Source organism: Amblyomma mixtum, chromosome 2 (assembly GCF_055824585.1).
Source record: "Amblyomma mixtum isolate Tamu chromosome 2, ASM5582458v1, whole genome shotgun sequence".
Classification (NCBI taxonomy): Eukaryota; Metazoa; Arthropoda; class Arachnida; order Ixodida; family Ixodidae; genus Amblyomma; species Amblyomma mixtum.
Window position 1 is genome coordinate 270,390,078 of NC_143013.1, and position 13,243 is coordinate 270,403,320.

Here is a 13,243-nt window from a genome sequence, read left to right on the forward strand (position 1 = left end):
AATCAATGTGCAATCATATAGAGCACTGAAATTTCACAAATATTCAGTATACTTTGCTCATCGCACTGACAGCTAAGTGCATAAATTTGCAATACTGTTGGGTTTTCACTCCTTTGAGAATTAAGCATATACCACATGTTGTGTGCTGCAGCTGATATTGAGTGTGATTAGACATATAATGTAGTCAATTTGTTATGCAGGAGAAAGTTCCCAGGTTTCATCTGCTTCCTTGCCCTGCAGTGCATTAAAAGCAGGAAACCATAATATGACTGCTAATTACATCATTAAGGCACAGGCAAGGTGTGCCACTTAATAATGAAATAACGAAACACCGATTAATAGATCCTGCCCAAACTCCACAGCTCTGAATCTGCAGACAATAAAGCTGAACATAACTAGAATTCATTTACAACCAACAATTAAATGAATGAAAAATACAAGAAAAGTTCCTTTATTATAGGATCCTCAAAAATGCAAATAGCACTACTGACTACCCCAGTAGAAAGCCAAAGACAGTAGTGATGCCTGAAGTTTACACATGCGATTATATATATTGCTGAAAAATTTTGTTTGCTTTTTCATTTTATTTTAATCATTAGTGCAGACAGCCACCTTAGCTTTTTGTCTGCCAAATAAGATGCAACCAGTTTGCTGTGGAACCACAGCGACGATGCGCACCACCTTCTATGTTTGAGACTGTTTTTTGTGAGAAGCTAAAGCATTACAGTCAAGCCCACTTATAACAATTAATGGTTATAACAATATATCGGATATAACAACGGTCAGTCATGGCATCATCAGCTTTGCCACGTGTTCTATGGTAAAATAAACTGCTTACAGCAATGCTGTCAAGGCACATTATTGGTTATAACAATTAAATATGGTAATTGAGTGTCAACCATTATAGAAAACAAAAAGAAGGAAATGCTACAACCACACCAGCAAGACCATGCTTACAACAACACAAAAGCGCGCACTTGGGGGGCCGACCAATGGACTAAGCTGGCGCAGCAACGCCACAAAAGCAAAAGAGGCAGGCGTCATCGCGTCAGGAGAACTGCTGCATTGCTGCATTGGCTACGCACGCCATGCGTGCCCCCAATCAGTCAGTGCAGTGCACGCGCATGCAGCCAGCGCGGTTTTTCTCTTGTCAGCTGTCACTGCACCCTTAGTTCTGCATACTTCTTGAATTTCCCATAAGAATCACTTCCGTAAAGATGGCTTGATTCCTGTGACGTGGAGGTGCGTGAAGCTCCCGGTGGCGCAGTGGTGGCGGTGCTTTGGTCATCGGTGAATGGTGAACATTGTTCCGGTTCCCTGAAGTTCGAATTAACAAGCTATTACAGGCATTAGAACAATCAAACCCCTCCGGGTATTTACTGTCAATAAATGCGGTGAAGTTTGTCATCTTTTCTTTTTTTTGGCACAATCCTGTTATAACAATTATTGGATATAACAATGGTATTTCCATGGCACTTGAATATTGTTATAAGTGGGCTTGACTATATTCCGAACATTCACTTCCAACTTTGCAAAGAGAGCGGAAGAGTGACAGGCATCCCTGATCACAAAGACTGCAAGTGCACATGTCTGTACTGCGGCAGTCATGCTTTTTTCGTTTCTGTGCACATAAGTACACCCAAATAAACAGTTTCCGAGTTGAACACAAGCCTACTTGTCTCCGTTCTGGCACATGTAACTGTGGACTAAGGTCACTGTGCGGTCCCTATAGATATTTTCCGAGAATATTTACATGTGCCTCTTCCCCACCTGACTACGCAATGCCTGCACGACTGATGTTGCCACGAAATCAATCATAACCTCTGAAGTCTACAATTGAAGGCTGCAAGAAAACGCCCCAACAAGAGCATGAAAAACAACAAATGATATAGTTTACCTCTCTGGCCAGCTAAGAACACAAACATCACCCCATTTGTAGTGCTTTATGCTCCATTGACTGCAATTTTCGTTTTCCTTGGCTTAACTCTTCTGATTACGCTACCTACTAAAAACAATTGGCATGACTTTCTACATTTTCGTATTATCAACTGCACCACCGCAATTTACCAGCTTAAAGCTACCGTGTTCGAACATTCCAAGCCTAGGATGCAATTCAGTGCCAATCTCTGAGCTCTGAACTGTCAATCTCAGGGTTCAGTGATTAGTACTGCAGTTCATTTGAGCATCCAGACATGATCTCCGCTAACTGTAAAAACCACTCTTGTGTAAAGACCATTGCAAACACTACAAGTTGCATGAAAGTAATGCAGAAAGAAGAACATCAGACGCTTTGGAAGCAAACATTAGAGCAGCAAACATCACAACACATCATGGATTATGTCAAGGGGCGCTGGTAGTAGGCAGTGTAACGGCATGCCCTCATGCTGAATATACCCATGCAGAAGTCACCTGCTGTCATTTCCTATCTCCTGCACAGGTTTACAATGTATACTAACGTTAGACTGTTACAAAATGTGTCTCCAAAAACTAACCCCCTCCATACAATCATACAAATAGGCGTGAGCACATAGTATGAACAAGACATATCATTTTATGTGCGCAACTGTGTTCGCACACACGCAAGCTCTCAGAAGAGTCTTGGAAGATGTGCACAGCCAAACATCTTTGAAGCTGAGCCTAAATAAAAGAAAGAACAAAGATAATTCCCCTGGTGTGATCTGATAAAACATTTGCATGCAAAGCATTTTCTGTGAAAACTTTTGGCTACCCATTCATACAGTGAAGGTGTCAATGAATCAAACAATAAAAGATGAACAGTATCACTGCAACTTGCTCTATAAATGACTAGTAGAGAAGGATTACAACATTAGCATTTGCAGCAATAGGTTTGGTTTGGTTTATGGGGTTTAACGTCCCAAAGCAATTGAGGCTATGAGAGACACCGTAGTGAAGCGCTCCAGAAATTTTGATCACCTGGGGTTCTTTAACATGCACTGACATTGCACAGTACACAGGCCTCTAGAATTTCTCCTCCAAAGAAATTCTAGCTGCCGCCGCCGGGAACGAACATTTGCAGCAATAGCTACGCAGCGAAGGGATAATAAATGATATGGAACAACAGCTGGGAAACTACACAAATTTTTTTTACCTAAGAATAATTATTTAGCTATTTATTTTATTCGTTTTCATACTGTACCCTCGTATAAGGCTTCAATATATAATTAAGTAAATGATTAACAAATAATTAACTAAGCTGGCCTGATTAAAAGGTGACTAAGCACTTTAACAGATACTAAATTATTATATCATACTTGAACTGCATAGACATTCGTTCCATGGCTTCAGCATATATCATGGTCAGAACAGCTCCTCGGGAGTCTAAACAAAACACACTGAAAAAACGCACTATAAACACAATGATAGCGTGACAGAAATGGTTGATCTTGGACTTGATATGCTCAAGGCCAGATGTTTCAGGTGTTTCAGCGAAGGTGAACCAGAATTTTTGTAAATAGGCTTTTAGAGATATGAAGGCGGCTTCTGCGGCACAATAATACCTGCACTGGTGGACATCAGAAAACATGTAAATAATGTTAACTGGTTAGCTGCACAAATAATTTCTGATAATTAACTTCTAATTACAATAGTTAGGCTAGCGGTTTCAACTAGAGACTTGTAGCCGGTCGTTAGTAATAGCCATATCACTTTTTTAGAATTTCGAAAATGCGATTGTCCTCGGCGCTGAAGCTCAACAGAATTTGGCTACATCATGCCAAAACACACGCTTTCGAAAAGCATGCAGGCAAAGCAACCTTTCCAGTGCACGTAACTAGCTAAAAAAGCCAAATTTTGTTGTTCTGAATTCAGTTTACAAGAGATCACTTATATTATGTACAAAACAGTGCTAAAATGAACACCTTATGTGTGTTAATACCACAATGCATCATACTGGCTTGAACAAACAGCATATATAAATTTAGATAACTATAACAAATATTTGAATGCCTGCATCAGTTCAAATTAATCAGAATCTATAGTGTGATGCTGCCCTAGCCCTTTTGCACCAACTTGCCCTCTGGACACAAGTTCCACTGGACCTATGATGGGCAAGGGCAGCTCTTACTGCCTGAACTTCATCAATTTCAAAGGGGGCACAGAATAAGATAACAAAATTTTGACAAAGTGCTTAATTTCATTTGACATTATTGTTCTTCTCACAGAGAAAAGCTGATATGATAGAGAAGAAAAAAATAAATGCAAGGCCTGTGCACCTTAATGAAATCAAAACGAGAGACAGAGCAACAAACTATACTTACGACACCACAGCAGTCCTTGGCTTGAGCTGCACTTGCTGGAGGCCACCCGACGGCAGTTGCATCAATGATGCCTTGTCCCGCTGAAGATTGTTACGGCTCTCCAGGTTTGTAGGGGCTGCTAATGTGACTGCTATCCTGCCAGTCTGAATGACCGACATTCCCAGCGATGACCTTTTTTCGCTAGCCTGCGACACTGGCGATGCTGTGGTAACGACACCTTGGCTCCCAGTATATCCACGTCCTCTTCTATTGGCAACAGCCACCAGGTGCCTCCAGGTTGTCCTTGCACGATTGGCTGATGGGTCGCAAGCTGGTTTCCAGCGCTTTTCATCAGCATTATGCGCACCCAGAACAACACGCTGCTCAGTACTGAGTGTCCCCTGTGAAGCTTTGTGTTCAACAGAAGGTACCTCATGGGCAATGCTGGTCTTTTGGGGTGGGACTCTGCTGGGGCCATCATCCACTCCAGCCGACAGGCGTCGCATAAGTGCTCTAGTGGCACTGTTCAACTCTTTCACCTCTTTTCCGGGGGTTCGATGATTGCTGAGAGCCCGCGATGCATTGTCGATGCCCAGAAGAGCACAAAAGCCGGATTCTATGGAGAACACTCTGTTCAGCTGGTCAGAGTGAGAAAGCAGTGCTCTCAACTGTCCAAAGATCTTCGTGAACACCGTGCCCTTCTCCTGCAGTGCTGTAACAAGCATAGCCCGCGATGCTGTCTCCATTAGGTCCAGGCTTGTCAAGCACTTTTCCAAGTGGCCCAAATACTCCTGAACACAAGCAAGGATAGCTTCGGCCTCTACATCCCAACTTTCCAAGATGGTCATATTGGCAAACAGATCGAGTTCTTTGGCTGCTGCCATGCACACTCCTGTCATGCTTGAGACCACAGCCACATCCTCTTCATTCACAGGGCTGACAACGTAACAGTCAACATCATCATTTGTAAGGTCCACAACATCCACAGTGCGTGCAGTTTTGATGTCTTGTTCATCTGTCGATGAATCAGGTGGCACAACAGTCCTTGTAAGCTGGTTGGCTTGTTCAATCAGCACTAAGTCTGAAATAACTGCATCATCTGTTATGTCAATAACATTTATAGGAGCTGTGGTTGGCTTTGGGTTCACACAGCCCTTATCTGGTAAACTGCACTCTTTATGCAGGCTTTCATCGTCAGTTACTTCAACCATGATTGCCTGTGCTGCAGTTTCCTCAGGCTGGGGAGATACATCTTTGGTTTCAGTGGCAACTAATGGCGAATTACAAGCCGTTACTTCTAGTCTCATGTCGTCAACACAATCACTGCCGGAGTTGCCGTCTTCTTTCGAGAGTACTTCATTTTCAGCGCACACTTCAGATACAATATGTTGTAATGCAGTGAAGCACTCCTGCTGCACATTTCCATGGCTGGATGCTTCAAATGCTGGCACAGCTGAGACCTCCACTTCGCCAGAGTTTGCCACTTTCGTTTGGTCCTCCTGTGGCTCATCAATCTCAGTGTCTGAACTCGTGCAGTTGGTGGCGTCAATCTCTGTCCTCTGAGAACCATCACTTTCAAAGTCTACATCATTGCTTGAATCGTATGACTCTGTGTCCTCACTCACAGATGAACCACCACAGCTGCTAGTTTCTTTAAGAGTTGACCCCTCTGACGCACTGACTGCTTCACCTTTCATTTCTTCGCTCGACTGGCTCACAAGGTCTCTAAGCCAGGCTTCAACACTGTCTTTAATCTCAGTGTCCTGCTCAACAATCACAGCTTCTGTACTAGCGGCACCAATTTCTTCACAATGCAAGCTTGCATCAGTTGCCTTTCCAGATGATGAAACAATCTCATACTTCTCTGATGGCTGTTTGGTACTTCCCTCTTGAGCACTTTCCTTGATAACGAGGCCTTCATTATTACTGTCTGTAGCATTTGTTGGTGTGTCAGAAGATATTGCTTCCTTGGAAACCTTGCGTATCTTGATTTTCTGCAACACTCTGTTCGATCCAGGAGCCCCCTCTCGTTTGCTCGTTCTGATTTTAACCTTTACTCTAGGCTTTACTTTGACCTTGACTTTCAAACTTTCAGTTGTAGCCACTGCTTCTTTAGCATGAGGTGGCTGCAAAGAAACACTTCTGTTGTACATTGGCAGTGACACTGGGAGATGAGGCGGAGACACAGGGGTGTGATTGCCAGTCTCCTGTGCTGCTGGGGACGCCGCCGCCCCATCACTTTCTTTGCACTCCTCGTCACTGTCTTTCAGCTTGCGATGCTTGAATGAGTTTGTGTGTTGCGAAGACTTCTTCCTTTTGGTTTGGCTGTAGACTTGCGCGATTTCATCAGGCAGCCTCTCAACCACGATGAGCAAACGCCGCTCGTCAGTGGACATGTTCTGCATGAATATCGGGAACGCTTATGCAGCTTACACATACACAACGAAGATTAAAATCAGCACAAACTGAAAATGCACTGCAAAACAAGCTGCTTCGGCATATTTATGCGCAAGGTGAACAACAATTCATAGTGCATGCAATACACAATACAAAAAAAAAAGCTGTAGCGCGTTTTCTAACGCCGATTTCAAAACTATTCTTTCGGGGCAACAGGGTTCTACCAGCCCTAGCCGAGAAGTCAATACACCCACTTTCTTTCTTTCTTCGAAAATTTCGGCAACTGAGAACATGAATGTACTATCGTATGTTTCGATGACATGATATTGATTTTGCAATATATGTAAATCTGAAGGTACATAAAGCTTTGGAAAGTCAGTAAGTAATACAAGCTTAAGAAAAAGCTTACAGCCTCACTGAGTAGAATGGAAGTGAATATTCAATAATTGGCGAACACCATTTATTTTTCTGCTCCACAGGTCTTGTTCTTGAAACGAACGGTCACAGCGGAGAAATTTCATTATCTTGTAAGCAAGCGTGTCGAAACCCCTACTCGGAGCGCCGACCAACTCGTGCTTGGTATAAAAGTTCCAGCTTACATTATTCCACTAAAATAGTATGGAGTCGCGTTTAACTCTCTTCCAAGAAAAACCGCCTTCCAGTGTTCATGCTCCTCTTTTCGGTACAATAAAATAAGGGCATATTACATACTTTCACTTTGTTCGTCGGTAAAAACAAACTTTCAGGGCGCGCACAACGAGCGGGAAAGACAACTTCACAGACGCACGTCTCTAGACCATGGTACCACGATCACAGCAAGTAAATGTAGGAATACAAGTCGTGCAGTTTTGAATGATAAAGCGCAATACCTTTGTAGAAAATAGTTCTTTCCCACCGCTAAAACTAATTCAAGCTGAAATCTGATGACAGAAAAACTGGATTGCCAACCGACTGGATTCACGAACATTGGATTCGTTGCGCAAAACCCTCTGCGAGCTTGTTGTACCTGCAGCGCCAATGCGCTCAAAATATTTCTGTCTGCTTCTGTCGCTTATTTTCCCCCTAATATCGTCTGAGTTGTTCGCCGACTCCTGTAAAGTCTTTTGAGCTCGATCTTTGGAATATTTAAAGCGATGTAGAGAGCGAATAAAGAACCTGACGTAATTGATGACGTCATCTTGCGCGCATCCATGAGCGCATCCTGATGAAAGAAAAGACCAAAATAACGCCGAGGGGGGCCAACTTTGCGGAGTCCCCGTGAAATGTCTGGGAAGCCAAATTTCACCATCGACGATGCCTTTGAGCCAGACGACGACGACATCGTCCGCACGTATGGTTCTACAACGGAGAGCACACCGCTAAAACCAAGGCAAGACATGACGGCCTCCGACAGCGTCGTTGTTCGGGTCGAAGAACCCAAGGACCGAAACAATCGCAGCGGCTGCGGCAAACCTCTCAGGTTGAAGCTTCCCGAGGATGTGAGTCATCGGCACTGACAAATGATTTGAATTGCCTTTAATGACAGCCGACTCACGCGTCTGTATACGAGACGTAACGTATATACTATCCGTTCGCTATCAACTTGCAGAACCTGTCAAAGGATAGTGACTCCTTGATCCAGTGTGACCCGAACTGCCACAAGTACGACGCCAGAGATGGGTACGTAGTTCCCTGGTTGCCTTGCTCGCTTGCCTAATGCGAAATGATTTTTCTGTTGACTTGCTGTTTCGGACAGGTGGTGGACGCACCCAAAAGTGCGCGAGAACTGGAAAGTGATGTTGGCCGCTTTTGGTCTGTTGCTCACTGGCCTAGGTGAGTTTACACGTGCGATCTCGTGCAGAACTTTTTCCGCGTATTGAAACTTTAATTTTTGTGTGCAGCTGATTAGGTACTCAATTAGCTGGGCTTAACTTTTTCAGCTGATTTAAAGAGCAAGTCGGGTCACTAGGTTACGACGGTCATACGACGTTTACCGTAAATTCGCGCGTTCTTGAAGACGTAGTTTATTTGAACTGCTGCCGAAGAGCTATCTGTGACCGCTTTGATTTGAGACATTTTTTTTTAAATTATTGAAACTACCGGCACTTACGATTGGAGTTTCAGCGTAGATGAAGGCGTTTATAGAGTGGTGTGTGTGTATAGCACTACCACCATGCATTTTTGACTAGAAAGCGTTGTGCTAATAGTTATGCTCAAAACCAACATTATAAGGTTTCAGTAAGCACTCTTGTGGGGGGTAGAGTTGTGCCAAATTATGACAAAATAATCTTGCATCACAGTTACAAAGGTTAGAAGTGGAATAGCATCATGGCTATTCATTCGCATGGTATAGCTACATACAGTGTCATTCACCGCAGTCTTCGTAGTGACTGCTTGGCTTTGTATCACTGAAAAATGTTTCCACCTTTTAAGTTCACATACAAAATACTGCAATCGCAGACTTAGTTTTTGAGTTTTCCATGAATCACATGCAACACGCTAAAAATTGGCATCCCAAATAATTTATGAGATATGGACTTATAATTTTGCACAAAAGAATCTCTGAGAACAGCGTGTCTTAAGGCAAAATATTTCATGCATATGAAGCCGAATTCATGCTTATTGAAAGACATTAATTTCACATACTTACACAATACTTGCCAAACATCCATTTAGCTCGGAATCTTTATGCCGTTCAAATTCACAATGCACATCTTTTACCCATACGCTGCTTGAATTGGTTCATCATTCTTGTTCTGAATTCCACTTTACATACTGCACTTTGTCTGTGCTGCAACACATCTTGTAATTGCCCCGTGGTGCCCTTGAAATGGTTATGTTCAAGAGGAAGTAGGAAGCACTAAATGGTCTGCTGCTTCTACTTTACAAAATATTGAGCAAAAAAAAGAAAAAAACAGTTGTTCATAGTAGCAACAGTAAATTCTACTCTGTTCACCGTGATGCGAACTTGGCTTTTGCCATGCAGTCATTTGCAACATACATGTTGGTGTGAATTTCCTGTTATACTCTCTGCAGGCCTCATTGCCACTGGGATAGTGGTGCAGATTTTGCCAAGGGTTGGTGAGTAAATGCCGCAGTGTGCATGGATTTGCAGTTGTTTTGCTGTGATCTAGTCAGGTTATCAAGAGAGATGCCACGATAGCATTGACATGGTTGCATTACCTTTTGCAGGTGTTCAGGGTCTGGTGTTCTTTATTGCTGGTGCCATCTGTTTCATTCCTGGAGGCAAGTTGGCTTTTGATTCGAGCACAGAGAGTTAACACAAACTTTCTGTGTTTAAGCTATTAATGTAGACACAGTCTCATTTGCTGCTGTGCTGTTACTTTTACTGTTACTGTGCTGTCTTGACCTAAAGACTTCAGGGTATAAGGTTTATTTTTAAGCTGTGTGGTTGGACTGTTATGGTACATTTGAAGCTGCAGTTCCTTGCAGAGGGATGAAGATTCTTCTCTTCATCCCTCCATGCATTTCCGACTGTGCTGCTCAAACGCTAGCTCTGTGGCCTGAAGATTTTTTGCCAAGGTTGTATTTTTAAGACATGAATGAGTATTTCTTGGCTGAGTATCTTTCACTTTCTTTTTCTATTTTTTGGTTAACCTAGAAGTTGGATTTGTCGCATAACTTTCGGTAGTGTTATACCCCATGCACAATTAGTACTTCACACAGACTCTGAATGCAGCACTTGGTGTACAGGTGCCCACAAAAGTTTCTGGAACACGAAAATTGCAAAAAAGCCTAATTACTGGGCAGCCTAAGCATGCAGCCATGAAGTGAAGTGTGCGCTTTGTAGTTCCCAGCGTGACCTAAACAATATACCCCTCAGTACCTGGTTGCTCCTCTAGTCAGCGAGGAAATAGATGTTTTTCGTAATTGCGGCATTCCGAAAACTTTTGTGGGCACCTGTACGTGAACTATGTAGCACTGGACGAGGAGCGAAATGATAAAAATGGATATTTTTCTATACCTCATTGCAGGACTGGCTCATTTATTGCGATAGCTGTGTGGGGGCTCTTCTCTGGTGTAAACAGCCTTGGTGTTGGTACAGTGTGTTGTAACTAAATGCAACTAAAAGCTCTCGCATTATTCTGTTCGCTGAAACTAATCTTGTTCAGATATGGAGCCTGGGCTATAAAGGACATGTGGACTAGATAGACACTCTGTGCTTGCAAAATTGTGCCGTCTGTAGTTATATATCTTTTTTTTGTGTGTGTGTATGTGGCAGTTTATTTTTTGCGGTCCTGACGTGTCCTTGTGCACCTTTCTTACAGCGTACCATGTGGTGTATGTATACTGTGCCGTGAAGGGGTGCCGTGGCTATGATTTCTACAATCTACCACTCTTCAACTAGACTGTGATTGGAGGCGTGCCGCAAGCGGTGGCCTGTGTTGACCAAAGTGGACCAGACTGATCGCTGTGCCGTGGAACACCGTCCGCTGTTCTCCTCGCTCAGTTGTTCCCTCCATCCATGGAGGCCTAGCGTGGAAACGGGCACCAGTGAAATGCCGAAGAGTTTCAAGCCAAAGGAACTGTATCGCATGTGTGTTTCAGTGTTGAGGGTATTTATTACAAGTTGAATAGGGTACTCTGAATATCGCGCCACTGCTGGGGAAAAGCCAATGGAACAAGATTTTGAGCGACTTGCTGTACTGCGTTGCACACAAAGATCAGGCCGATGATCATCGTACCCGTGGTTCCTAGCATCGTGGGTCACTGCACCCTTGAACGTTCTTACTCATGTGTGACGTACCATGGTCTTTATTAGAGTTTTTTGGATGCAGCTGCTAATACCCTTAACGCAATTAATGAGGCGAGTTGTGCAAATTTAGTACAAGAGCCAAGAACCTCCTGCAGGAAAAGGAGTTGGTGAAAATGTGTTGGAGTACAGCTTTGTTTTGTGTAAATGGCACGCTGGTGGCAGTGGGTAGTTTTTGCAGCTAATTCATGATGTTGTGGAACAACTCTGCTGCAGCTTAGCTGATATTCGCAGAGTCCATACTTGAGTATGAATTCCTGTCATGTATAGCTATCCTTACTGCTGCTATTGGTAGCATGACTGCTAATGTCTGAAAAACACGGCAGCTATGACCCCAGCCTTGCAGTCTGCACTGACCACCTGTTTGTTCTACCCACTGCCGTACAGCTGGTGTAGCCTTAACCACTTCTCGTGCTAAGCTGATATGGTGGACACCCTGGGTCTCCGAACCGCACAAACTGCTTTACGCACTCCAGCTTATAATACTCCCAGCTGCACAGTTACATTTAAATGCAGCACACCACTTTGAAGCAGAAAAATGCTCTGCAGGAATTGCACTGCGTTTGTTGCATCCATCATTTACTTGCATCATGTTGTGGAATTAGTGCTGTAATTAGCATTGTGCCCCATGCCAGAAGTAGACTGATCTGTGTAAGCTGCATTGGCTGCAGCTGGGACTAGAAAAAGAAAGAAGGCCATTTGGAAAATGGTATTGGTGCGATTTCGCACGTTCCTATTGCATCACAATGTTGCAGGGCCAGGTGTTTTTGCAGGAGAGTTCTGGTTGTGTGCCAACATTTACCTCCTCAGTGTTCCTGGGCTGACAGTTATGTAGCTGCCTAACATCCACAGCATGGATAGTGCTGCCATTTATACACCTTTGTCTGTATGTTGTATATACTTGGATGGTGTGTGGTAGTTTTATCAGAGTACTATATACGTCTGCCCATACTATTGTCCTACAATTGCGTCCGTCTAGTCTTACCTCAGTTGCAACCTGTGCACCGTGGTTATTAGGTTTCACAACTTGTGTTGCCATGCCATCTGGCACAGTGTGCATGCTCCCGCTTTCGTGCTCGATGTATTTAGAGCAGGTTCTTGTATAGAGGGCAAGAGGTTGCATCCTGGTAATCGTGCAATGTTGCAACGGCAATGTTTACAACTTTTATAACATTTTAAAGTGGAAAATTAAGGAGCAGCTGGTGGTACACTCATGTCATCCTTGAGCCTAGTTTCATTTCTCAAATGAAGGTGTGGGAGCCACTTGAAAATCAAGTGCAATTTCCGCATCTTATTTTATCATCCCAAGAGTGATGGCTGTTACGCCGTCCAAATAAGTTTACTTTTACTTGTACACCTGGTTTGCATTTGTAATTTTTGTAAATTTACTGACATTTAGCGCTGCTGTGTAGGAAACCACTGTGTTATGTGTTCTGTATGCCCTTTTACACCGTATGGCTTGAACAGTGAATGTTGGGCTATTAGATGAAGGATTTCAGAGCCACTTTTATTTTTGTGTGCATCTATGTCTGCTCTGTACATTGCAGTGTGAACAGTTTTCAGGCCGTTTCACACCGAGCTTTATTCGAAGCATGCACACACTATGTGCCAGCCACTCGTACTATATGTCCGTAAATGGAGAGCAATAGTTACTCGATCGGACGTAGAGTGGATGCTTTGTTTGGGGCAGCCTTATGAAGTCTCACTTTCCTTTTGAGACTCTTTTAATCATTTGAACTTGGAGACTTCCTTGTGGCCAAATATCACAGAGTCTGGTGCATTCCAGTCGTATTATTTTAATAAAAATGCTCACTGTTCTTCAGACCGCAAAGTTTAT

The 13,243-nt window shown here is 43.3% G+C and overlaps 2 protein-coding genes across 6 annotated transcripts in view; one reads left to right on the forward strand and one right to left on the reverse strand.

Moving 5' to 3' along the window:
• LOC149363997 (uncharacterized) overlaps window positions 1–7,633 on the reverse strand; it is a 30,758-nt gene extending 23,125 nt beyond the window's left edge. For all 4 annotated transcript variants that reach the window (XR_016289136.1, XM_089573985.1, XM_089573984.1 and 1 more), the window contains exons 1-2: window positions 7,523–7,633; window positions 4,278–6,655 (exon numbers count right to left, since the gene is read on the reverse strand). Coding sequence is in view for 3 of the 4 variants with exons in the window: in XM_089573985.1 (XP_089430111.1) it covers window positions 4,278–6,652 (2,375 nt within the window). In the remaining variant the exon portion in view is untranslated. The remainder of the gene's footprint in view (window positions 1–4,277; window positions 6,656–7,522) is intronic.
• Window positions 7,634–7,833: 200 nt separating this feature from the next.
• LOC149363998 (transmembrane protein 134) lies at window positions 7,834–13,231 on the forward strand. Of its 2 annotated transcripts, XM_089573986.1 has the most exons (6): window positions 7,834–8,131; window positions 8,242–8,312; window positions 8,389–8,465; window positions 9,669–9,713; window positions 9,825–9,878; window positions 10,922–13,231. In XM_089573986.1, the coding sequence occupies exons 1-6, from the start codon at window positions 7,916–7,918 to the stop codon at window positions 10,999–11,001; spliced, it is 543 nt and encodes a 180-aa protein (XP_089430112.1). In that variant the 5' UTR covers window positions 7,834–7,915; the 3' UTR covers window positions 11,002–13,231. The 2 variants fall into 2 exon arrangements, with proteins under 2 accessions (XP_089430112.1, XP_089430113.1); XM_089573987.1 differs by lacking the exon at window positions 9,669–9,713.
• Window positions 13,232–13,243: the final 12 nt, after the last annotated feature.